A 26,608-nucleotide genomic window follows, 5' to 3' on the forward strand; every position below is an offset into this window, starting at 1 on the left:
GCTGGGTTTATTTTCTCTGCAGCTTTTGGGAATTAATTCATATACAAGAATATTAATAGAATACAGAATATATTGAATGTACCCTTTTCGCAAATTATTCAATATTTTTTGATTGGCTATTTAAAATTGATTGTCTTACACTGAAATGCATAATGCAAGCATTATGCGTACGCCACAAAGTTTAATGTGAGGTAATAACGGCATACCTTCTATGCTTGTACTTGTAATATGGGTTAATGATAAAACGGTTGGGAAAAATGCAGGGTTCGCAAAAAGTGGTCATTAAGCAGAGAGAGGGAGAGCTCATTTTATTTGTGTATATCCACGGAAAGAAAACATGTTATCCGACTACATTAAAAAAATTCTCATTTGTAGATGTGGCCTATTTGAATTCCTTGGTTGAATCCGCGGCCAATGACATAAATAACGTTAAATTCTGTTAAAGTTTATTTCGGCGGTGTTGTTATTATGTACGTATCCGAAATAATAACGGGGTCCATCCATAGTTATGGAAATCAATCATAATACTATTCGCTATAAATATACTTTTTTTAAACGAAATCGAAAAAGACAAACCCACAACTTAATCAAAGAGGGGGAAATTCCATGACTACAAAGAACTCAAAAATTGCTTCCCATTTGGATGAGCGCAGCCAATAAAAAGACTACTACTACTAGTCCTGCGCTGACACCATGTGCTGATACTTTCGACTTTCGCCACTACTCGGAAAAATTTCAATGGATTTACTACTCTCCTTCTAGTTTACTTTTACTTGTAGTTCAATTTTGCACGTGTGAAGTAACTACCATTATTACCTGAAAGTTTTCAGTTCTTCTGAATTCGATGATGTAGTTGTATCCTTTTTTGAAGTATAGGAAATAGATTTTTGAAAGCGTAATTAGGAATCACATTCAAAAGTATGTTGTTTATATAAAAGTCGCAAGCCCATGTTCGTCTATAGTCGTATTTTAATCTAAAATACTGCAAAATATATGGAATTTTCGAAAATTCATCGTAAAAAACTTAATACATATCATTTAGAATACACATTTACTTTTATTTTACCATTTTAAGCCACTCACTTAAATAAACATAAACAGATGTATGTAAATATGCGTATGTGGTTCTTTTGAAGACCCCTCACCTGCCTTGGCATTAATATGAGAGGAACACTCAAGGAACGCTCCTTGAATGTGTGTATGTATAGTATACCGACACTAAACTCGCCATTGCAATAGAAAATACTCGCCATTACAGTATAATATACATAAATATTTATATAATTTTGAATAATGTATAAATTTATGTATCGACATGAAGTTTTTACCAAAATGAATGCAAAAATATTGAAAATTTCATACTGATTCTAATTTTGACTTTGGACAATCAACGGCATATTAAAATTTGATTTTATATCTTGTTCCTTAATTGCAGTTATCCATTGACACACCCAAGTTCAACTTAAATGACCGGCCCATTCTGCTTTGTACCGAGATTTTTGTACGGCTTGCCACCGTTCCGGTCCCACTCGCGGTTGAACTCGTGCTCAAGTATTTCGGCGCCACGCTTCCGCGTCAGTCCCGTCTCCTCCAGACTCAGCTCACACATTTGCATGTCATCCGTGCCGGCAACTAGCAGAATGGGTGGCTTATCGGCATGCAGCTCCATTTGGCGTGCGATCCACTGGCCATCGAAGTGAGCGTACCATAGGCCGCGTTTAGCTAAAATATGTTCATACTTTACAGAATCCCAAGGCAGATAGCTTAACTTGTTTTCTTACTGTTGTCCGGTGCATTGGCGCGCATGAAGGGTATACGGAAGTACCGATGCTGTGCTGTCACAATCTCCTGTATGGGCTGCACAATAGGTGGTTGCTTGAATGCTGCCAAAATGTACAGTTAACATTTTGAACGGTTATCAATTTAAGGACTAACTCACCTGCCTCCATAACGCTTCGAGGTGCACGTTCATTCTCATCCATGGTGGTGCGTTTGCGGTTCTTTGCCTTCCAGGCATGGTAAACCTTTAAACGACGATGGAATTCTTGACGACAGGCCTATATAGATACGAAAGATCCATATGCATATTCAGGTGTTTACTTTGTAGTGCTTCCATGAAACTTACCTCAAGGAGTTCGATATCACACGATGTATTGATAGCATCCCGCAATTCCGAATACTTCCACTTGGACAAGTCATATTTCTGTTTTCCCAGCGCCTGTTGCTGTGCTCGCACATTCTCGGATCTAAGTACGTATTGTTGTTGAAATAAGGCATTTAGGAAATTAGCAATGCACGAATTATTGCAGAAACATTTTAAAACGGGCATATCAAGCAAAGTGAGTCCTTGATGGAGGTAAATTTTATATATAAAATTTAAGAAAAAAACAGAAGCAAGTCTACCAGTTAATCAAATTAGTTTAGCCAATTCTAAGTGAAGCGAGTGTTAGTGGATGAATGAAATCTATATTAAATTAGTGTTACAGTTTGGAAAAGCACAACCAGCACCAACTCACTTATTTAAATATCGCGAAGCAATGTTTGACACAACTTGTGAAAAACTTTTTGAAAAATATACAGAAAGTAAAGAAACAATATAGAAATGTAGAATTTATTTGTAAAAGTTATCCAATTAGTCTTTTTAAAAGAGGTTTTTAGAAAGCAAGAATAATTAATTTTTGTACAAGATGTTTTTGGTAGCAATGTAGAGAAATAAAACGTGCTGTACCTGATCAGTTTGTTGGGGCCCATGGGGGATACGTCATTCACACCACCACTGTGTTGATTGGATTGTTTGACGGTGTGTGTAGATTGTGGGAATTTGTGGAAAAGAGCGTGTAAAGAAGGGGGAAGAAGTTTGTGAATTTTTAAATAAACACTTTTTACAATATTGTTAATAAAGTACTGTATACATCCCTCGGGTCTGAAGTTTCAGCACAATAACTAATTTGTGTGTCGGAACTTCGACTTATACTGCTGACCTTTCTTTTCTATTCCTACGATTCTATACATTCAAATATTTTATGCAAAACGCAAGCCCTTAATTTAAATTGAAGGATGCAAGGATAAAATATTCATGGTACAAACTTAAATACTCTTTAAAGGGGATATTCATTTGACAGCGCACACCGTTCTCCTATCACATAATACCTACAACTCTACTTCATCATTCCAATAATAATAAATAATATTGTTTCCCCAGCGATAAACTTTGGTTAATCTAGATTAATTGTTGGTAACCTTAATAAACAATTTATAATTATTATAAAAATATACAGCTTCAACCTACAAACCCGAGTTTATGTACAAAACCGTCTGCCACTTTAGGGAAGGAGCAACCGATTCGATGCGACTTACTTGCGTATCACAGGCGGACTGTCTTCGACTTGACCATTGGATTCGCTGGCCAAACGCAGGGCCAATTCATGATCCCGACGCTCCTGCTCGAGTTGTTGACGATATTTGGCGTCATCCTTAGCTTCCTTTTCGAGCTGTGCCTGGAGAGCCAGGGCGGCGCGGCGGTCCTCTTCTTCCTGCTTCAAGCGCTGAGCTTCGGCAACTTTGCGCCGAGTTTCCATTTCGGCTTTTCTTCATTGCGAAAAAAGTTTAATAAGTACATAATATTTTATGGAGGTATTTTGTGGAGGTACTAACAGTCGCTTGTTTTCCATATCTTCGCGCTGTCGTCGTTCTTCTTCCTCCTTGGCACGACTTTCTGCTTCTAGGGCTTCTTGTATCTTGTGCAAACGTTCTTGTTCCTCGGCTTGCTGCTGCTCCTTTAACTTCGTGTTCAGATCGACTGTCAGCTTATTCATATTGGCCATAACTACAGTATACATTGAGTCGATTTCGCGCTGCGTGATACGTGGATTTAACTGTAATAAGAGAGGTGGATAGTTTGAGAAAAAGAACATAGCAAGGAAAGTAAGTAGAGCGTACCTTAATTTTTGCAATGGCATCATCGATCTGCCTGTAAATTTCCTTCACACCATCAACGATTTCATCGCGTCCCAATTTGAGGCCACCCGCAATCTCAATTGTTTTCAGGGTGTTCGTGCGTATCTTGTTGATCTTGGAAATGCCCTGGTAGCGGGGACGATGATGCTTGCGAGCTAGGAACCCACGCACTGTGCGTTGGACCATCAAGACGCACTTGTTGCGGAATTTGATACGGTTGCGTACTGGGAAAGATATATGACAAGGCGTTTAGAAAATTGTATTCAAGGGTCCAAGAAAAGCTTGAGAAAAGATATTGTAAAATAAATTAAAATATACAACTTCGGTGTTGCTGTCTTTAACAACCAAAACAATAAATTCAGAATATGGAAAATAATATGAAGTCTTCTAGATCTTTTTACCTATGAAGCAAAAGTATACTAGAGTGAACTATGGACCCCAAAATGAATAATTTCGAAATGGGAAGCTGCAGTTTTCGTACTTACATTTAATGACACACAACGCGCCCAATGCAGACTTAACCCAGCGGGAGCGTATGAGCCACTTCTTCACCTTGGCCACGATGGCCAACATATTTTCGGGATCAGATTTCATAATGCGATCGAAAGACGCAAATTTTCCAGGTCGGAAGAACACCTTTGTAATCCCGAATTTAAAATCCCTGGAGCTAAGATTGAGCGACTGGAACATGGCCTCGCAAAAGGTGCGAGGCGGAAGCGCCACTAACTCGGGCGGTAGCACCGATTTGTACATGCTGTAGAGATCAGCAAAGAGCACACGGGATGGATAACCATGTTCCATAAGCTCAAGCACGGAAATGGTTCCGGAACACTTGAGCTGGGCCAGAGCCAGACTGCCTTCGAACTGGCGATCCACCATCTTGCTGTTGGGTTTAATACAACGAATAAAGTTCGTGCCCTGTAAGGAATGAGATGAGGCGACATGATTAAAAGCCAGACAAAGTGTTTCATAACTTACATTTTGCTCCAGTTTTTCCATGAGTTCGCCCAGTTGCGTCTTAAACTTGGAACCTACGGATATAAAGTTAAGCTTGCCGCGTATGGACGTATTGCTGCCTGAAGGAAAAAGCATCTTGAGCAATGGATTTTCGCATTCCTGCACCAGACCCTCAAGCGAGGCGTGCAATGCATCGTTGTTCTTTTCGATGAACTGTTCCGTGTTATAGCAGACGGCTCCGGCGAAATGGCGCACCAAGAAACCTTCCTCATCACGGAGAGTACGATGTGCCTTAAGGCGCGAAGAACGTGGCAGACCCAATCGGAAATGATTGGCCCACGACTTGTGCACCTCGGCAGTAAAATGCGCTGGCGATGGTTTTGGCAGCTTCGACTCCTCGTCCAGTAAAGTGAATATGCCAGACGACTTTGATTCAATCAGGTCAATGATATCTTGATTGTCCGTGAACGTAATTTCTGGCACGTTGAGGCCTTCACGTTTGTATAGCTCCTGTTCATTCTTCAGAATGTTATCGTTAAAGAATTTTTGCAGCTTTTCATTGCAATAGTTGATGCAAAACTGTTCAAACGAGTTCACCGTAAAGTATTCAAAGCCGGCAATATCCAGTACGCCAATGTAGAAGTTGGACGCTTGAAAAGGTATGCTTTGATTGATCAGACCGACAATGCGATCAAACAAGCGACTGTAGATGGCCTTGGCCAATGCATCGCGTGCGCTACTTGCCTCGTAGATTTTCAGAGGAACCCTGAGAATCAGATAAGAGATCATGAAGACGACAAAACAGTTGACAATTTTTCACTTACATGATAACCGTGCCCTTGAAGCCGCCGCCCTTACTCTGCATGACCCGAGAGACCAAAGCGGTACGTAGTTCCGTTTGATCGACGCCCAACAATCCGCTCGTAATGGTGAGTGAGTTTTCTGATGCCTCGGATACCTGGCAGCCGCCACGGACATCATCGGGTATTTCTTCAAAGGCAATATTGCCAAGATGAAGCACAGCAGCGACCAAGGAATAAATGCCCAACTTTTCTGACTCAGACAGTCCCAAGCGACCCAGAGCCTTGTCCAGATTCTGAAAATGCTGATAGTCATCGATGATCGGATCCTTAAGTGGGCCCTTTTGTTGATGGTTCTTCGACTTCTGGGTGCCCGGGATTAGCTGTTCAGTCTTCGCATTCGTGAAATACTGGGTACAACCGGAGAGGTACTGCAAGATTTAGAAACCAAAACATTATAGCTTTTATGATAAATGCACAATGATGGCCTACAGTGCAACACCTACCCGATAATCATCAGGCTTCCCCAGATGCAACTTGTCCCGCAGCTGCTGCGGTGCACCGGCAAGGAGCATGTAGAACACATGGTAGTTACGCTCTTCTGAGCTTTGCCTACAGATACGACTCTTCTCAAGCAGGTAATGCGAGATGTAGCCGCCAACCACCTGGCATTTGGCGTCATAGTGCACCTCAATGAATTTGCCGAAGCGCGACGAGTTGTTATTGCGAGTGGTCTTGGCATTGCCAAAGGCTTCGAGCACGGGATTGGCTGCGAGAGCAGACGTGAGTTAGGAGATACCCCTTTAATAAGAACACTCACATACCATCCAAAATTTTAGTCTCAATGGGTCCAGCGCTGTCATGGGAGTGGCACAGATATTTTAGTAAATATTTTGTTGATTCCGTTTTTCCAGCTCCCGACTCGCCAGAGACAATGATGGACTGCGAGCATTTGTACACGCGCATATCGCGTATCGCTTTGTCGGCTGAAATAAGTATGAATACGATTTAAAGCAATTAACTTGTATCTTCTAGCTTCCTTCTTACCAATAGCAAACACATGCGGCGGCAATTCACCCAGAGAGCGTCCATTGTATTTCTTGATGGTTTCCGAAGAATAAAGCTCCTTGATTTCACGATAAGGGTTCACTGCAATGAGTATGTTGGCCACATAGGTCTGCACGAATATTTAGAAGTACACATTAAATACGAACTCCTCTTGTCTAGTCAGCAACCACTTACATAAATTTTGTCTTTGTAGTAACGCGTTTTGAGGTTATCCAAAAAAGTGGCCTCATTCAGTAACATAAGTTCACCTGGAATATCAGGAAGTATAATTTATTAAATTGCTTCTTTTCGGAAGCGAATAGTACACTTGTTTAACTGCCAATAATCTGCTTTGCGCAACCGTGTTTTAAGATTCTTCTTAAGGCCGTTATCTCACTTTCTATGTTCTGTTTACGAACAATGACTCATGAAGAATAGGACCTGTGAAACTTTGTTCGAATATGGAAGTTTAACATTTTTGAATGTTGAGCTGTTAAATAATTGTGTAGCTCAGGAAAAAACATATGGTTAACTATTATCTTTTTGTACATATGCGAGTACGGTTTAGTATTGTTTAGTATCGCCAAGAAAGATATGATGTCAGCAGCACTGTCTAAATAAGATATTTATTTTTCTATAGTATAGTATAGTATATTCGAACGTGTTTTGATATTTTTATGTAACGCCTGCAGACCTGTTCTCCATCAGAACTCAAAGAAATAATGAGCTCATGGTAATCTAGAGGGATAGGGGGGACTCACAGTTATCATCATGATCCTGGGGTCCGTCGCACGAAGAGTGTATGTCATCGTAGTGGCACGTACGCTTCGGAAATTTACGATCAATTGGCGTTACTTCAAACTCCTTGGCACCGATTTCCGTAATGCGACCCTGTATATAGCCATCAGCAGGGTCTCTTACCCACACCAATTGAGTGTCCTCCAGCATTTTGCGCACTGTGAAAATGGATAGACATCAGAATGGAATATTTAAAGCAATATATTTTTGTGTCTATCTACACAACAGATCAGTCTACTGCAAAAGTAAGTTCCCTACAGTAATCAAAATAAAAAATCTTATCTACCGTCACTCTCGGGCCGCACAACCACTCGTAACACTAGTCAAAAAAGCCAGAAACGTTATGAGCCGCGCCGTCACAGTTCACAAAAGCAACTGAGGGGAGAACGATCGCTGAGCAAGCAATTGAGCGATCGTAGCGTCGCTTTGGAGTTAAACGGCAACACCGACACTCATCACCGACGAAGACGACCAAATAACCGTCATTAGCGCTCCTACTCGTGTGTGTGATCGTCGTCGTGTCGTCGTCGCTCTGTTGGTTTCCCATTGGCACTATACCAGCCCGGTGTTTTATGGGGGTTCTATAGAGCGTCGTCATTAACTCTACCTGGCACTGCACTGCCTATTGTGCTTCTTTCTTTGTCTTTGTCGCTGTGGCAGTTTCTTCTACCTTTCGTATTGTCTATCTGCCGATTGCCTTTCTTGGCCATGCTCCACTCGAATGTATGTTCTAGCTGCCGTTGACTCACGGCCGTGTTCACGTTTGATAAGCAGAGTCGCAGCCCATTCTCCGTTCTCTATTCCGTGTAGGTGTCGATACAAGACCCACAACAAACACGGCCTTGTTGGATACAAAGCTGTCGCGTTGTTTTCAAATCTATTCGCAATAACCATATTAAACCGCAAGCTCTCATTTACAAACAGTTGCCCCACTCGTTCTCTCCAAACTCATGCTTAGTCGTATGTGTGTATATACTATAGTATATGGAAAAATGTATATCTGGTAAACAAGACAATGACGTTGACAATTGTTTTAGCTGCGGCAGCGTCAAGGTGAAATTCATTTGTTTAGTCGCTTCGGGTTAATGGTGCGTAGCCGGGTGGTCAGGGGCGTGCGGGCCCTATTCATTGACGCGGCATTCTATATTTTGCGAATTTGCGACTGCGCTGGTGGGATTCTAAGCTATGTATGTCAAAATAATAATAATACAAAAAAAAACGAGACAGATTTCATATTGGTGCAGACAACAAACAATAGTCTGGCTTTGGCCGCAGAGCGCCCCTCTCCAATTAAGATAAATTTACAAAAGTGCTAAATTATTAAGTGATCGTTAAAACCATTTCTGTTTCCCCCAGAGATTCAGCTCAGCTGTCAGTTGGCTGTGGGTAAGCGTCGTTTTCAGTGTGGGTGCAGAGACAATTATAAATGACAAAGGGAATCAAGATTTCCACATACAGAACCATTTGTATACCCTGTACCCGTAGGGTAAAAAGGGTATATTAGGTTTGTGCAAAGTATGTAACATGCAGAAGGAAGCATCTCCGACCCCATAAAGTATATATATTCTGAATCAGCATGACGAGAGAAATCGATCGTCACATGTCCGTCCGTCCGTCTGGATGAACGCAAGGATCTCAGAAACTATAAAAGCTAGAATAACCAAAGTTGGCTCCCAGATTTTCCTAGGTCCGAGAAAGGACGAGTTTATTTTTTTTTTTTAATTTCGGGCTTGCTCGACTGTAGCGTTCTCTCTTGTTTATAGCTATGTATGTATGTACAAAAATGATGAAGAGAACATTTAGTTAGGGAATCGTGATCGTGCACATAAGTTTTTTTTACTTAAGAAACTGAATGTGTTCTTTTATTATTTTCTGATTTAGCACGAGATTCGAACTGGAGATGAGTTTCATTCGACGGCTTTTAGAATGGAAAGAGAATGTGAGTACAACAGCTCTCTTCCAGAACCGTTAATAATTCATTGGATGCTGACATAATATATGTTTTTGTCTGGAAAAAAGTACATTTTGTTCAGCGACTTTCAGCTCTAATTGCATTTACTTGTACGTTATCGAAGACCTATCAAAAGCAACTGTCTCTTCCATACGTGACGCCACGCACATTTTAAAAAGGATGACCTTTTTATCTTCGACGTGATGCGGACTGGAGTGCATTCGCATTTAATCTTATATGCATGCTTTTAATGAACATATCCATCCCAATAGGCCCATTTCGCAGCGCAGCTGCGTAGAAAGTGGAGCCTAACCTTTGCTATGGCTGAGATCGCTTTGCAATGTGCCACGCAAATTAACAACAATTTTTCAGGCAATTTAACATAATCTTGATTATGTTGGGGCCTAAAAAGCATTGCTTCAGTTGTTGTTTTTATTGCTCAGCCCGCGATTTGTCTAGTACTTGGATCTTTGCGCCGCTGCACATAAAAACTCTGCCATCATGAAACTGCAGCGTCCGTCGCCACGGAGGCATAAATTACATATTGCAAAAAGAACTTGCATAAAAGAAGCACAAAAAGACAACAACCACATCTCATCAAGGCAACTGTGTGTGAGATGAATGCAACATTTGATGTACAAGTAGATGGCTGTTTCTGAAGAAGAAGCTGTCTTGCCGCATTCTTGCAGATTGCATGGCATGGAAATGTACCGCGGGCGGGGCTAGGCAAGCCGAGCCGAGCCGAGTCGAGACCAAAGTCAACGTGTCGAGCCGAAATGCAACCAAGTGTGGCAGCAACAGAAACAACAACAAAGAGCATAAATGACTTGGTGACGGAGGAAGTGTTGGAAGACGACATTGACAATGGGCGCGCCAGAGAACAAGCGGACGAGGTGGCAGAGCTAGCCGAGGTGTGGAGCATTATTAAGAACACCGAGACCATGCATATGTAATGAAACGGAAAAAGTCAAGTGCGGCCGCAGTAGTGATGCACATACTCGTAAAATGGCATTGAAGGGAAACATCGATATATACATGGGTAGATTAGCTAAGCTACCCCCTCTCTTTTAGGCGTATAGTTACGCTCTAGAAATATGTATACTGCCAGCAGAGCATCATCCAACTATGCGAGTAGACCTTCCATCTACCTTTCAGCATTTTAATTCTATTATCCTAATTTATAGAAAAGGGTCAGGCGTACTCAAGAGTAACTAAGAAGCCATTGCAAAAATAAGATTGAAAATAGAAAATACTCTACGATTGCACCTGCTGCCGAAGAAGAAGTGTTACTGCATGATTTTTAGCTCCATAACTTTTTGTATTCCACTTCTACATACTATGTGATAATTTGTTTAGTCTTTTATTTTACATATGCGCTCTTTTTCCTCTAGTATCATCTGCTTCTGAATTTAAAAATGTCTACAGGAAACGAATTAGGAAGAAACGGTTAACAATTTTATCACTCAATATTTCCTGGTCATGGAGTTCAAACAATGCCGATGCTTCGTCGATATTTATTTCCATCTCTAGAAGGCATCTGAAGAAGAAGAAGAAGAAGGAAGCGAGAATAGGGTACAAGCTTATGAAATGTGAAGCCGCTGTGACACTTGCCTTCTTTATGTTGCTCCCCATTCCATGGGTCGACATTTACAGGCGGTGCATGAGAGTAATGAGGCCAGGGTGCACTGTAGGCCTGCAGGTTGTGCAACTAACCGGCTTATATCGGTGGGCCTGAGACGTTTTCTTGACCACGGGTCAGTCCACGGCCACCGATGCGTATACGTAACCCGAGCACATGTATTGACACTTTTTGACCAGTCAACCAAGAGGACAATTAGCAAAGTGCGGCGGAATAAACTGAAAAACCAAAATCAGACACGCTCGGCAACAACTGCGTGATTTGCAGTTACCGCCCGTTTGACGTACTGCCGGCCAGATTGACAGACAGTCGTGCGGTTCTACTGCTCTGATAGTTATATTAAGTGGGCAGTGATATCATCAGAAAACTTTTGAACACGCCTCCGTCCTCTTAGCAAGTGAATCAGCGATATTGCGTGCTAGGCTCGACTAGGTTGGCGTTTGCTTTTGGGTTTCATGTAAATTGCACTCGCCTGTGCACAAATGGGGACAGGGACAGGGACGGCGGAGGTGGATGTTAATGTTAGTACAGAGGCTTATGCTGCTCACAGACTGGATGGTTTGCCTGATGACATCATCAAATCATCAAATTTGGTAGCTTCCTAGTCTGTCTAGTTGCTAAGTTCTCCTATTGCCTGCTATCGGTCATATACTTGTAGACTTTCAAAAATAAGGCTATTGTACTGTGCGCCCAAGTTGCTATAAATTGAATACAAAGAAGACAGTAATGGCGTTGTTACAGTCGAACAAATGCGCTTTAATTTACTGAATTTTATGAGCCGCTTTTGTTTTCTCACGTATGCAAAATTTCGAAATAATTTCACTCCAAGTACAAATAACCAATTGAAATTAAAACAAGAAAGGAATGCTAAAGTCGAGCAGGCTCAACTCTTAAATACCCTGTACCACCCCACAAAAAAGTAATTAAATTAATTAATTAATTTAATTTAATTAATTAACTAAATTAATTTAATTAATTAACTAAATATTAACTAATTAAATATAAAATATTCCATGCATGCATACATACATTTACATTTCCATCAGAATCGTGCTTTATGCGTGTTTGTGTACTTGCACATATGTATGTATGTGTGCATTGGGCCTGGTTATATGGCTATAACTTTCTTTCCGATCATTCTATCATAATAAAACTTGGTATACGGATATATAATTACTAACTGTATGTGTCTACCATTTTAGTTCAAAATTCCAAGAATTACGGGAGTTATAGAAAATCGTTAATAGGCGGGGAGTGGGGGGGTGGATCAGAAAAAATGAACAAACTCGTCCTTTCTCGGTCTCAGGAGAATCTGTATACCAAGTTTGGTTATTCTAGCTCTTATACTTTCGGAGATCCTTGCGTTCATACAGACAGACAGACGGACAGACAGACGGACAGACGGACATGGCTATATCGACTCGGCTTGTCATGCTGATCAAGAATATATATACTTTGTGGGGTCTACCAAGCCTCCTTCTGTGTGTTCCATGTGCACTCGCACAAAACTAATATACCCTTGTACCCTTTGGGTACAGGGTATAAAAATGAGATATTTAAAAAATGCATATAGAAACCTGTAGAACGGAACGGAAACAATGGGAGAATAAACAAAAGGAATGAGTATTACTTTATGCGCCGAACCAACTTGGGGCGATAGGAAAATGATCGAAATTGTAGCATTTATGACTGCTTATAGAAATCTCAGAGTATGATTTGGTGAGATTAGATATTCCAATCTTGAAATTTTCACATGCGTATTAATTAATGGACACACTAAGGTTGTAACAAATACAGGTCATGGTGTATAAACAAAGCGTTTTCGGATTTCCTTGTCATGAACATATTCGTATGTCTACTATATGTTTGTACTATATGTAAGTAAATCTAAAATAAAGGCAGCCAGCGAGCCAACATATGGAAATGATTTCAGTTTGTTTACGTCAGATTTAAACCACAACGGAAATTGGAGGTATATACAATTTCAATCATGACGAAAGAGTTGTTGGGAAAAACATGGCCAAAAAAGTTGAGTGTACAAAGAGAATAATTTTGATTAATTAAAAAATTGCTGACAAGATAAAATAAACTCGGGTGAACTCACCAGCGCTGGCATTGTGTTGCTCATTGTTATTGGAATAGAAATCCATTTTTGGTGCTATAGCTGAACTTGTGTCGAGAGGACAAAATCGGGCAGAAAGCCAGTATGCAGGAACCGGAAGTCAAAAACGTCACTGCAGCGCACCAGAGACATCAAACAACTACCCAGGGAACAAGACCGGGGCGTTGAGCTTGAGGGTGTGCTGCACCACCCAATACTCTAAGAGGGTTGACCGAAACACTTGGGTGGGTTGATGTTGATGCTGTTGTTGTTGTTTTGCGTTTTTTTTTTCCGACAGAGGTTACGGGTTGCTTGATAGTGAATATTGAAATTGTATTTGCGCACTGCCGCGCTTTTTGCTATCGATTAAACACTTTTCACTTCCTTGCTACCACGTTTTTACGAGTACCTGACCATGTGTTGAATCATTTCTGATTATAGTCGCACAAGCCGCAGGCAAACAGAGAAAGGAGCAAAAGTGTGTTGAAGAAAGAAAAGCAATTTGTTTCAGATGCGCTCATCACAGTTTTATTGCGTGCTGGAAAAAGTGAAAATTCGTTGCACAATTTTCAGCTGTTGCTGACCTACATTACAATGCATCGAGGTACCGACGAAATTACACGAAAGCACACAGACGGCAACAAAAACAGCATTACGTTGGGAGACTCAGTTGGGAGTTCAGATGCGCGTCAGCGTCGGTTGCTAATGGCAGATATCTATCTAGATACGAGAAACTGCGTCAAAGTTCGCCCCGTATCTGTATCTATGGGCAAGGCAACCGCATGCAATCCATTGTTGCTGTAGTTGTTGCGATGCAGTCTTTACCCAGTAACCGAATTTAAGTTCACAACACCCCGAGACTAGTAAGAGACTGGTACGAGCTCATCTGCCGAACCGTACACCCAGAGCGAACGCCGCGACGTCACGATATGCACTGATTCGGATTCTGTGGCACGTTCTATTGCAGCAATGGGGAGGATGTTGATGTTACGGCTTGGGGTAGTGGCTCGGTTCGTACGACTACTAAAAGCTTTGCTACTGCCTTGCTAACTGCGCCGAATCCGCCAGAGCGCAGTACTAGTTTTCGGATTTTGCGTGTGTCGTGTGTGTGCTTGAGTCTCTCTCCAGCCATGCTTAGGTCTGTGCCAGATTGTTTTGTTGTGTTTGAGGCACATTGGTGCATGGCTGCGTAGTTACTGCTCCAATTTAAGTCGCACAATAGCTCTTGTACCACTTTGCTGAAGATCAGCAGCTACCAGGAAGCAGCTGCAAAGGAATAACACAGACCTACACAATCACAAAAAATAACCTACTAGCGTTAACAACACAATTTCTGCCATATTCGATTTCCTAATTTTTAGATAGAACTGTTAAGACCTTATTAACGAATCTATCGGCACTGCTCAAGCTCGGAATGTAGTAAAGCATTTCATTTTATATACAAGTACGATTTTGTTTTAAATTGTAATTTTAATTTAATATATAAATGTCTTATGTATCGTGTCAATTAGTGTTGACATTTTGCATGGCACAAAATATGGTAATTTATTTAATTTCTATCACCATTTCTTCATAGTGCCAATAATAAATAGTAGATAATAATAGTTAATAGCTAGTAGATTTGGCGTTCTACACAAGCAGGGATATTTATTTTTATTCACATTTGTATTACTTCCTTATAAATATCAGTATCTACGTTGTACTATACATATAGCCTACATCAGAGCTATAGAAATCAGATAAACATGCGATTAAATGATTGTCTGCACGAGTACTTTGAGTGAAGATGCAGTTAGAGAGATGTGCTCGGAAAGCTTTTAATGAGCTTTCGCCTACGACAAGAAAGTGATGTGCAGATGTAGGGGCGGGGTATGCTGCTTAGAGCATCGTATTCAGGGGTAGAGGGCTTAGGCCACCCGTAGGCTGAGGCTTACTTGTGTGCCCTTTTATCAACAACTAAACCCAAAAATTGCCCGAATGTGGGTAGATTTTGCCCTTGAATATAAATATTATATATGTACGTATTTGTGTTGAGCCCAGTTCTGTCAATGTGTGCGTAGCTACCGCTTTAGTGTAGAAATTTGTAACACGTTGGCAAGTTGTCAGGTTGGCCGAGCGGTCTAAGGCGCCAGATTTAAGCTCTGGTTCCCGAGAGGGAGCGTGGGTTCGAACCCCACATCTGACAAAAAGAAATGGTCAAGCTTTTTTTGAAAAATGTCCTATTAGTTTTTTGTCACAAACTATCAAGAAACACATGTATTACTATACATACATTTCCTTATCAGGTGATAATGTGTATAATTATGGTAGTATTATGCCTGATATGATAAGCTGCTTCCGATATCTTTGAACCAAATTTGTAATGGTAGTGATATGGGAGAGTTTTGAGACTTTAGAGTTGACAATGTAATTTTCAAGCTATTGAAAATGACTAATATTGGAGTGGGGGAGTTCAGTGGGGGATAAACAAGAACTTATTCTACTTGCAGTAGGTCGACCGGGCAGACGGATATACCGACTTGATGTCTATGCTATTTTGAATACCCTGTACACCTTACAGGGTACATTATATAATCCATGCTTGCCTGAATGAATAAATTCGTGGATTGTGTAAACAGGCCTATCCCCAGAAACCTAATATATATACGCTTCACTTATAAACTAAAAAAGATTAAATTAAATTTATTATTGAACCTGGTACAGGTTTAATATTTTAAAGGAATTTCAGACTAAATCGTTTTTATTTATAGTGCGACATTTTATCAATGCGGTATAACTCACAATTAAATCCTCACCTTATACCTTTTATGGTCCTACTAAGGTCCATTGCGCATATATGAACATATAAAGTCTATTTTAATCACAGATCCTCCGAGAAATATTAACTCATCGAAAAATTGTACGTCTTATTATTTTTCCATTATAATTTGAAATTTGAAATCAAATTGATATTTTATTCTATGTGTACTCGTATTACAGAGGGTCTTAGCTGCCTCCTTCTGGACGTTACAAATATCAGACCAAACCCAATATAACCTTTGCAAGGGTATACAAAATATTGAAAACACGAAATGGAAATGCAGTGTGCATGGCGTTGCGCAAACAATGTAACTGCAACGAACCAAATAGGGTTGCACACCTTCCGGTTGACCGCGGACCGGACCAGACCGCAACGACCACTGACCGTTGCACCTCAAAGCTGTAGCTCCAACAACAATAACACGAACAGCAACAACAACCACAAAAGGCCACAAGTGCCGTTGACTTGTTTTGAATAATTAATAATCGTGCATGGGTTTGTTGCAAGCCTTTTGTTTGGCCCGAAGCTTCGTTTCGTATTCTGGTGCATTGCGCAATGTTTGCTGGCATCTATTGAATATGGTCAAAGAAATGTATCAATCCGTTACAGACACACGTTTCGCTGGCAAGATGAGGAAAGTTGTTCATCATCATGGAAACAAGCATTCGATTGTGCTTGTTTGTCTCTTAATATCTGGCATTTTTGTTTCATCTTGCATTTTAATCAATATTTGGACCCTTCACATTCGTACATTTCGTACATTTCTATTCACAAAGTGATGACAAGTGATTAATTATGTTTATTGGGGCAAGCGCTTTGGATTGCTCAAAACTCTGTTATAGGCTGAGTTCATTTTTATTTGTAATCGGAAAGTTTAAAATTCATAAAATAGGCATTTTGAAACCTATTTTTCAATAGCTGCTGGGACAATATTATAAGGCTTCCAAAACTGTCACACTTTTGCTCTCAAATTACAGGATAAAGAAGTGCACCGATGCATATAGCTCTACCCCTTCAATAGCTTTCCGCTTCTCAATAAAATCTAGTTTTACTCTTCATTTTCAAACAAAATACTAACTTCACACAAACTTGTTTACGAGTATAAGCTTCAGCTAAGTGCACAAATGTATCTTTTACCTCGTAGAAGAGGTGTGGCTTAATGTCGAGACCCTTACTAAATGCAGGATGAAAATGGCCAAGCTCAATTGCATTTTGGGTTGAGGGAGCAAGCTGCAAGAGGACTGTTTATAATATGGTAATAGCACCCATCTGAACATAAGGGATACAGATTCAGAACAAGCACTGCGGCTTATCATTAGATGTGAAGGTACACCCGCTCACCAGCCGCTACAAGGTTAAAAACGCATCACGGCAGACTGGCCAGACCTCCCCAGATACCCTAACAATCACAACTCTCAAAAGGAGACAACAGACCGACTTAAGAATCTGTCAATTTTAAAATCATACACACTCAGTATATTTTGTTATGTAACTGTGAGCAAATACTTGGAAAAACTAAAACTTTGTATAGTGTGGTGTTATGGTCTTAAGCTGCAGACCGATTCATAATAGTATTTAAAAAATTAGACCAAAGCAATATACCTTTTGCTCCAACGAATCACCTTACAAAAGAGTTTACTAAGTTCATCAGGGTAGTAACTTTAGTTAAATCGAAAAGTGTGTCAATAGAGGATAAGAAACCATTGAAAAAATGTTGCTTCTAACTACGCTGTTTAACTGTCACTTTGAGGTAATGAATAAAGGCGCAGCTGTCGGTGGTGGGGACGGATTAAATCAAAGCAACCCTTTCCACTGGTACCAATGGGATTATGAGCACATTCTGAACATTCTATTGATTTTCAATAATAATAGATGTCTTACGTTTGCTTCTGTTTTCCTGTTTTCATATTCACTCGTTCTGTGTGGGATCTCAGCGTTTGCTTGTTGGTGCCCCGTTGTTTTCCTTGACGTTTCAGGCGTTACACTTCCCAGTATATACGGGTACAAAAGAAAATTACACACAAAAATCGCTCAAATTTCATAATCAGCTAGCTAGCAAGCTTTTCTGCCATTCGTTACCCCCCAGCTCCGCGGCCCGCCGCAAGAAACGACGAGCCATTGTTGAAAAAACAATTCCAAATTGTCGTGACAGCCACAAACAAGAGTTGTGCAATAATTGCGACACTTTTCGTGGCCACGAAGCAAAAAGAAGCAACAACGAGTACAGAAACAGCCAAAGAGCCGTCAGCTTCTACAGTAGGTTCTTAAAACTTTATACTCGTAGAATTAGCGGTGGCCCTTCTACATTTTGTCGTTGGCAACGTTTATTGAAGCTATATTCGTCTGCAGTGTGTCGAAAGAATAAAACAGACTCAGCAAAAGATAGTGCCATATAAATGCTAAAAAGCAAACCCGTTTCTAGACACCAAGCCATGGTCGACAATGGCAGTAACAATAGCGCGTTCTTGGTAACCGCATTCTTCCCCATTTTCTAGTTATTTGGAGAATATTTTATTCTCCTTAAGTTGAACATTCTATGTTGGTAATGGATCGAAGAATATTTCTAATTCAACCACAAAAATTTTTATATCTTAAGATGCAAATTATGCTGGCACGGACCTGAATTTACAATAATGTGCTTATCAGACTTGGAAGCTTATCAAAATTATCGCTAAAATAAAAACAAACTGAACTGTGAGAAATTATATTTTGATGTCCCGTCTCTAAATACTCTTCGCCAAATTTTATTAGACAGCAAAACAGTCAGTATTTGCGACTTTGTTAGGTTCTTCTCTTTCCTTCTGCTTAGCGCATAAATCGCAACGCATGGGCACAGGATATTTCCCCTTTATCTATTATTAGTTAAATGAAGGTTCGTTAGGAGGCTTCCTGACATGAGTCACTGCCAAAGGATGCAAAGTGTGATGCTGTTTCGGGATGGAGATACTTGTTGCTTAGTGTTAAAGGCGACCAATGACCGCGCGCTTCGATATCAAGTTCAACCAGTCGGCCAGCACAGGCTCAGGGACGCTTACGGTGCATAAGCTGTGACTAGCGACAGGTTCGATTCGCGCACTGCGCGGGGGCCGTATGGGTTCGCGTTCGCTCTTGTGGTTTTAGTTGCGGTTGGGGCAGCTGCCAGTTGCACAGATTTTCTACGCGCTGCGGCAAGTGGCAGCAACCAGTTGAACTTGTTCTCTGGCGATGGCACTTGGCGCTGACCGTAAACGCTGATACAGAAATGCAGCTGGCCTTTTGTGGCAACAAATAAAATGAAATGCAGATACAGATATGTACATATAATACGAAAAGCTAAGAGTTAAAGAGTGCGCTGTCAGCGACTGCCGTGATGAGTCATGTATTGGGACTAAAAAGGTGGTTGTTGGATCGGCGAGACAGCATTGAAAACTTATCTGTATTAGATAGCTGCGGAGCACAACGTGCGCCCCAAAAACAATTACACTTCCAACAATAGCCGCTGCTCTGTTTCGCTGTTTCGTTTGCAGCTGTTGGATTTATGGCCCAAACGTCACAGGAACATGAACACACACATTACACAGCACGAGCGACGGCCACTTACGGAAAGGGGGGAAAGGTCACTGTACCGTAAAGCAGCAAGCAAAGCGTTGCGCATGCGCAAAAGTCAAAATAAAACGAGTTTAAAGCGGCGCACCGTTCAGTTTGGTTTTAGTTACTCTGTGGGTTTTTTGGGTCAGTGGAAGTGCAGCTTGCTATGAGTAAGTACTATATAACAGAACATTTTGTATTGGACTGCCACCCGATTTAATTCACAATTAAAATGACTTCCACACCGCCGCCTCCTCACCACTCGTTCTCTCTTGTTACTTTTTGATGTTAGGCGAGTTCAACGACTTGGTGAAGAACTGATTGTTGTTGTTGAGGTTGTCGGTGGACGTGTAAGTAAGAAAAATAACAGATATTTCTGCAGCCAACACTGTCGATAGTCAAACGCCGAGCAAGTGGAACCAATTAATGCAGACGCTGAGCGTAAACAACAAACAGGAAAAGCAACGCAACAGCGGCAATCGGAAAAACTTTTGGCGCTACTCATTTCCTCCTCAAAATCAGTTTTCTTTTGACGCGCAAAACCGAAAGCAAAAAGAAGCTGAAATCCAATTTATAGATCTACCGCCTGCCTCAATTAAAATGCAAATGGAAATGTGTCGGATCGACAGCAACAACAAAGACTACGACCCCCTCGAACGCTGACGGATTTGGGCGACCCATAGCGCAGCTCCCCCATATGTGCGCTGTCGATTTTCCATACATATGTTTCGTCAACGTCGTAAAACTGGCCACCTCATTTCCTCCGCGTGTGAAAAACGAGCAACGTCCCGCCGTCAGCGCGTCTTAAATTTTAATTTCCAAGTGCACTTGGCCATTTTTGTTTTGAGTTTGTTAATCCCGTTGTTGCGAGCGTACTTATATATAACTTATAGTACATATTATTATTAATGTGCACATTTAAGAGCACGCTTCACACATTTAGTGTGCAAGGCTGTGTAACTTTTGGGTTGACAACCATTCGGTCGACTGTATTATCTCCTTGATTTCAGAAACTATTAGAGCTGGAGACACAACACTAAGTTTCACACTTTTCTACATAGTTTATAATAAATATTGCATCTAGTAATTTAGGGGAGCTCTTTTTTTAAATAATTTGCTTAACTCAATAAGCACTGAATATGCATGTATGTAAAATCGACTGTCTGAATTAAGGTGCAGAGTATCCCATAGCCGAGTAGCCTGAATTTTAGCACTTCTTGAACACCCACTGCGAACCATAACGTTTTTATCATTTGGCAGCTTAATCTTATCTCATAGCAATTATTTGTTTGTCATAGCATGATATATTTGTGGGTAGCGGCCGATTTCTGAGTCTACTGTAAGCCAAAGCGCGTACAAATGAACATGGTAGTGTGTAGTTTTGGCCAATAATAGCCCATGTGCTCAAAGATATGAATTTGACTCTTTTATAAGTATTATAAGTATTATCTCGTGAATAATATAATGAGAAAAACACAGCCAGTCGGAAATATTATATTGCATTATATTTAAGCAATTGTTAAAAATAAATGAGAAGAGAATACGGCAGGTCAAATAACAGGGAAGCTAAGTCTATATATGTAATCCGTCTCATTCCCAGGAAGAACTGGTAGATTTTGCTAGATTTTGGGCGATTGGTGCACCGAGTTCAGTTTTTATTTTTGGCTCATCCTCTGATGTGGTTAAAATTTATGTGTTTTTTTATGTATCCTTGTGTTGTGGCTGCGAGTTGAGGCGGCTGTTTTGTTGCTCGTTTTTAAAAAATACAAACATTTCACATACAAACTATGTATATTGCACATTTTTGATTCACTTTTTTTATACAGAGAACTAAGCTAGTCGATCGGACTACGCCTATAACAAGGGCACAAGGGTATTTGTAGAAGCCTTACTTGATATGTAAGATCTTTTTTTTTGGTTCTCGAACCAGCTGCAAGTTAGGGTTCTGTATACATTATCTGCCCTGCTAAGTGGCATATATTTACGGAATCCCGGCCCTACCAATATACTTATATACAAGCGCCAGGAATGTCTTATTGGTTGGAGAGTTAGGCTTAGGTTAAGCTTAGTAACCATATATTATAAACTATGATACATATTAATGGGGGTGGAAAGAATCGCGGATCCTACTGTGCTAAATACTATATGTAATGCAATCGGTCGAACATATCAGATAAATATGTATATTTCAGGGGGGTAGACATGTCTAAGGGGCTTTAATTCGATCATTCGTGAGCACACTTGTTAAAGCGAAACGTTTTTCTTCATAAAGCTTTTACGAATTAAATAAAATGCAGCACTACAACGTCTTAGTTGCACAAACTAACAATTCGAAAATGACAAAGATGTGATTGTAATAGGCCATAAATGAACGTGATACAAAGATATTAACGTTGATTTCTCTACCAAGTGGTGAAATTATAAATAATGAAATTGCTTTGAAGGAAAGTAATTGAAAATTGATACTTATATAATTAAAACAAATAGCGGTACACTGGCGAGTCTATTCGAGAAGAAGCTCTACACTCCATAATGCAGTTAACAATCTACTACATATGTATGTACATGTGTACATCGAAGCTTCAACTCACCCATGGCTTTTTCAGAATTGCGCAACATTTTGGTTTTTGGTGCTGCTGTAGACAACTTGTGATATAATCCAAATTTTTAATTCAGAGTTTTGAACAGGAAGCGAGCAAAGTAACACTGGCCATTCGCGTTTTTGAAGATAGTGTTTCATAGAAAAAAATCATGTAAATTTATTACTATTTTTTCTCATTGTATCCACATAACGAAAAGTAGTAAACCAAAACAAAAATTATGTTAATTGTCTAGAAAACAAAAGCAGCAATTAAACGACTTTCTCTAGGTTAGTTGCTGTGTCGCTTTTATTATATGCTAATTTTTCAGAGGCCCTCTAAAAGAGGTCGTGTTATCTTCTACGTAGGAAAAGCTAAATTATATGCTTCCAAAATTTCTCATTTGATGTTAGGCGTAAAACATGAGCCTCGCGATTATCTTCTAAATAAGTTTGCATGTGTATATGTATGCACATTATACTTAAAATATTTGTCTGATTTCGTGCATTTATACGTTATAGTGGAACCAGTCATTATTGGCTCCTAAGAAATAAAAATACACACATCAAAATACAAAAATCAACTTAAATTTAAAAGTACACCTATTTTCCAAAACTCAAGTGTGAAGGAGCAGTTTTATTTGCAAAAACTCCTAAAGAGTCGTGCGGGGAAGTTTTATTTGCAATTAGTCTGAGAATCTTCCTAGTACGGAACTGACATCGCTTCGCTTTGTCGTGTGGATCTGCATAAATGTGTGTACATATGTATGCATGTATGTATGTATTCGTGTTCATCCAGTACTCCCTGGATCGAGAGCAGCTGTCAGGCCGCACTAGGCAAAGGAAACCAAACATGGACTCCGTGTCAGCTATGGCGTGTGGCAGAAAGGGCCTTCGCCTTCTCAGTTGAGACTCGTTTTTGGCACGATGCGCCGTCTGTGGCACGACCAAATGAGGGTGGGAGGCGTGCGTAGGAAGGGTGCGCAGCAACAACAAAAAGCACGCGGCGCATGAGTGACGGTCAGGGACGAAAACAAAAACATGCACAGCGACATTTAAAGTCAGATAAGCAAAATGTATTTGCGCAGCATTGTAAGGCCGTTAATTGGCTTTAACAACGCACGGATGCGACAAGCACGTTCTTGAATTTTATTTACTCTGCTCTTCTTCTTCGCATGCGCCAAGGCGACGCCGCCTGCCGGCGTTCGCAGTGGCATAAATAGAATTGAAATAAAGGAAACACATGCACATGTGGCTAGCATGCATAAATGGTCGCGACTGGACTTCAACGACTTGTGTTCATCCCCCTTTCGCTTAAAGAAAACTATATCTACATGCATACATATATGTATATTCTATCTACATATACATATGTACATATGTACACATGTATGTATGTAAGTATGTAATACAAACAAACTGTTTTTCCATTTCCGTACTCAATTAAAATGGCCATGACTGGTTTTGTGCGCCGCCGAAAGCGGACGAGCACAAATCGATCATCGCAGAGTTATTATTATTGTTGTCCCTTGCAAAGAGCAGAGGCAAGTGAGAAATGCACCACACAGAGTGAGGCAGCCTTCCGTGAAATGCAACTCGCATCCCTAGCGCCGCATATCGAAGTGGATATGTACATATGTATGTACGTGTATGTATGTATGCGCGGGTGTGCTAGAGAAGAGCAGCTCCAAAGAGCAGTTGGGAAGATTTGTCACCGCTGGTGGCTGAATTCGTTTAGTTTAAGTTGAGGGTGGATGAACATTAAATAAATCGCGTTAATATTTATACATACATATATACACATATACGAGTACATTTATATATTTCAGCTTTCATTGATCGATGTTTTTTTAGTTTGCCTGCCATTGAAGCGAATTAAAAGTGACGCCTGCACTATAAGGGCTTCAATCGCCCCGCACTCAATACAGTCCCCAACCTATTAAGTGGGGTTATTTAGGCATTACGTTTAGTTGATAAGTCTGCAAGCCCCCAGAACCAGAGCTATATCGACCAACTAAACAAATAAGCCAGTCAAATGGATGACTCATCCAATCTAAAGACCTGTAATAAGGACCAGATCTGCGGCTGTGGCTTACCTGTTGTTTTTGCCTTCGTCTGTGCGCCGTAGTAGAAGTTGCTGCGCCGACGACTTAACTATTTATCGGAGTTGTAGGCCGCTTACGATGAGCGACTTATAGAGAGAGTGCTGTTGATGGGTCTGCTGCTACTGTAAGTCTGCTTCGATTTCAGGGTCAATTCTCGACGCGTTCTCTGGAGATGGAAGTTTGGTTGCTCTGATTCGTCATGCATTGAAGCTATGGACGACAACAACGATATTGCAAACACAAAACACTGCTGTGCGCGGGAAGCAAGGAGAGCGCGTTCGGCGGCCGCACACGCGAGTTTTGTTTGTGACCAAAATACGCGAAACTACGAAGAGTAAAGCCTTCCGAATTTTAGTTCCAATTTTTACGAGACTCGTATTTGCCGAAAATATAACAAATTGACGTATTTCAGCTGAACGTTTTTACACATTTGTAATTCCGTTATATGAAAAATAATCTTAGCATATTGGTTTTAGCTATTTTTTAAGCGCACACTGGTTAATTATTAGTGGTGCAAAAAAGCTCCGCATACGTGCGCTCCACAACCGACACGTTTCAAGTTTCTTTTTCGACTGCCCGCGCAACAGCTGTGATAGTGCTGCGCAAACGAATATATCGAAGTTGAAGACATGATATCGATATTTTTCAAGTGCACCATATACTAATGATCGAACTAGTATTATACCGTTCATATTTTGATACAGGTGGGTGAATTACTCTTATTTTCAGTATTTGATATACCATGTTTATGTTCCTTATGTTAATGTTGTTTATGTAATTCCAAAGCGTAAATTTAAGCATAAAATTAAAACCTTTTGTTCATTTTGGAAGGTAGTTTCACAAACTAACTGACAATAATTTACTTAAAAACTAAAAAATTATTTGTGGCAATCAAATTTTGATGCTATGGTCACACTTCGAAATGTGTATCGTAGAAAGTATTTTGTTGAAGCTTATCGATAATAACAGTTCTATATCTTATTTCTTTTGCAAGCATGCGAACCAATGCGGGAAATTTTTGCTTTGAATTTTATGAAAATAAGAGCTCATCGTTTTTATACCATCTACCCTACAGGTACGGATAAAAAGAGTATGTTGCGTTTGTGCAAGTATATGCAAGGTCTGTTCCAATGTAAACAGGACTAAAAAAAAAAAAAAAAAAACAGAACAAATGGTTTTTTCGGCAAAATCAATTTATTTTATTCAAAATAGTCTCCATCTGCTTCAATACAGCTTTTTGTACGATCCAAAAGAAGTCGCACGGTGCCATATCAGGTGAATACGGCGAGTGGTTAATGGTTACAATGTGATTTTTGGTCAAATAATCGATCACAAGCGTCAATCCTCTGAGCAATATTTGGTTGTCAGTCAATTTGTGCGGAACAAAATGCGATAAATCGATGTTTTGGAGATGTTCAATTCCATTCCCATCAATTTCAATGATGATTTCGGCTGATTTTTGATGAATTCACGCTCAGTTTCGATGGAATTTTTGGCAATCATCGCCATAAACTTGTTCCATCAATTGAAATGTTGCGGTAAAAGTTTTACCAATTTTAAAACAAAATATAATGTTGGCTCTTTGTAGGGATGTAAATCGAAGGGAAAACATCGATGTTGATGTACATCGATGTTTCTTCATAAAAAATCGATGCATGGTCGATGCATCGCAAGAAACATCGATGCATCGATGTTTTAAAAAAATAATTTTTCAGAGAAAAAGTGGTTCATATTATGGGGAAAAATCAACAGAGATGTTTTAAATCAAAATGTTTTTAAATTAATAAACTTTCATAATGTTTTATTCAATGTTATAAGTTAATTAATTAATAAAATAAACGTATTAAATAGTTTTTAAAGCAAATCAATACGATGCTTTCGTAGCACTTCATACATATTTATTTATAACAAATACATATATATGTATACAAGTATATATAAAGAAATTAATTCCAAAACTTTTTTTCTATGCTATGTAAAAATATGAGCCTGTTGAGTCTTTCAGGGTCTAGTCGGTTTCTCTGCTGATTTAGCGTTAAAGCCGTTTCAGAAAATAGCCGTTCTGCAGGAACTGATGTTCCAACCATGGTCAAAAATGGAATGGCCACTTTATAAAGGTGGGGGTATGACTTCGCATTCCTTCCCATAGCTTTATTGGATTCGTGTTAATTTTGGCTATGGGAATTCTAAGATATGCATTCATCTCCTCTTCCACATCTTCGTTAGGTTTAAATGTTTCTGCAAGATAGTGGTGGTGATCCCAAAATGAATCTGCTGTTGGTGTCAGTGTTGTTGCAGCGATAGAGAC

The 26,608-nt window shown here is 40.1% G+C and overlaps 1 protein-coding gene and 1 non-coding gene across 6 annotated transcripts; one reads left to right on the top strand and one right to left on the bottom strand.

Moving 5' to 3' along the window:
* Positions 1-1,252: 1,252 nt before the first annotated feature.
* Positions 1,253-24,784, bottom strand: LOC115625085 (myosin heavy chain 95F). 5 transcript variants are annotated; one of them, XM_030519978.1, is made up of 19 exons: positions 24,292-24,784; positions 22,209-22,323; positions 7,523-7,717; positions 6,957-7,030; positions 6,762-6,891; positions 6,539-6,700; positions 6,221-6,483; positions 5,739-6,145; positions 4,936-5,680; positions 4,443-4,875; positions 3,940-4,181; positions 3,655-3,875; positions 3,358-3,588; positions 2,729-2,776; positions 2,517-2,561; positions 2,126-2,246; positions 1,940-2,057; positions 1,782-1,883; positions 1,253-1,722 (listed from the first exon to the last, which is right to left on the bottom strand). In XM_030519978.1, exons 2-19 carry the CDS (start codon positions 22,234-22,236, stop codon positions 1,463-1,465), a joined length of 3,825 nt encoding a protein of 1,274 aa, XP_030375838.1. In that variant the 5' UTR covers positions 22,237-22,323; positions 24,292-24,784; the 3' UTR covers positions 1,253-1,462. The 5 variants fall into 5 exon arrangements, with proteins under 5 accessions (XP_030375838.1, XP_030375840.1, XP_030375836.1 ...); XM_030519980.1 differs by lacking the exon at positions 22,209-22,323 and having other exon boundaries at positions 24,292-24,782; XM_030519976.1 differs by lacking the exons at positions 22,209-22,323; positions 24,292-24,784 and adding an exon at positions 13,254-13,658.
* Positions 15,352-15,435, top strand: Trnal-uaa. Its single transcript has one exon. It is a non-coding gene; the product is annotated as a tRNA-Leu (tRNA).
* Positions 24,785-26,608: the final 1,824 nt, after the last annotated feature.

This window comes from Scaptodrosophila lebanonensis, unplaced genomic scaffold, assembly GCF_003285725.1.
Source record: "Scaptodrosophila lebanonensis strain 11010-0011.00,11010-0021.00 unplaced genomic scaffold, SlebRS2 tig00000072-arrow-pilon, whole genome shotgun sequence".
Classification (NCBI taxonomy): Eukaryota; Metazoa; Arthropoda; class Insecta; order Diptera; family Drosophilidae; genus Scaptodrosophila; species Scaptodrosophila lebanonensis.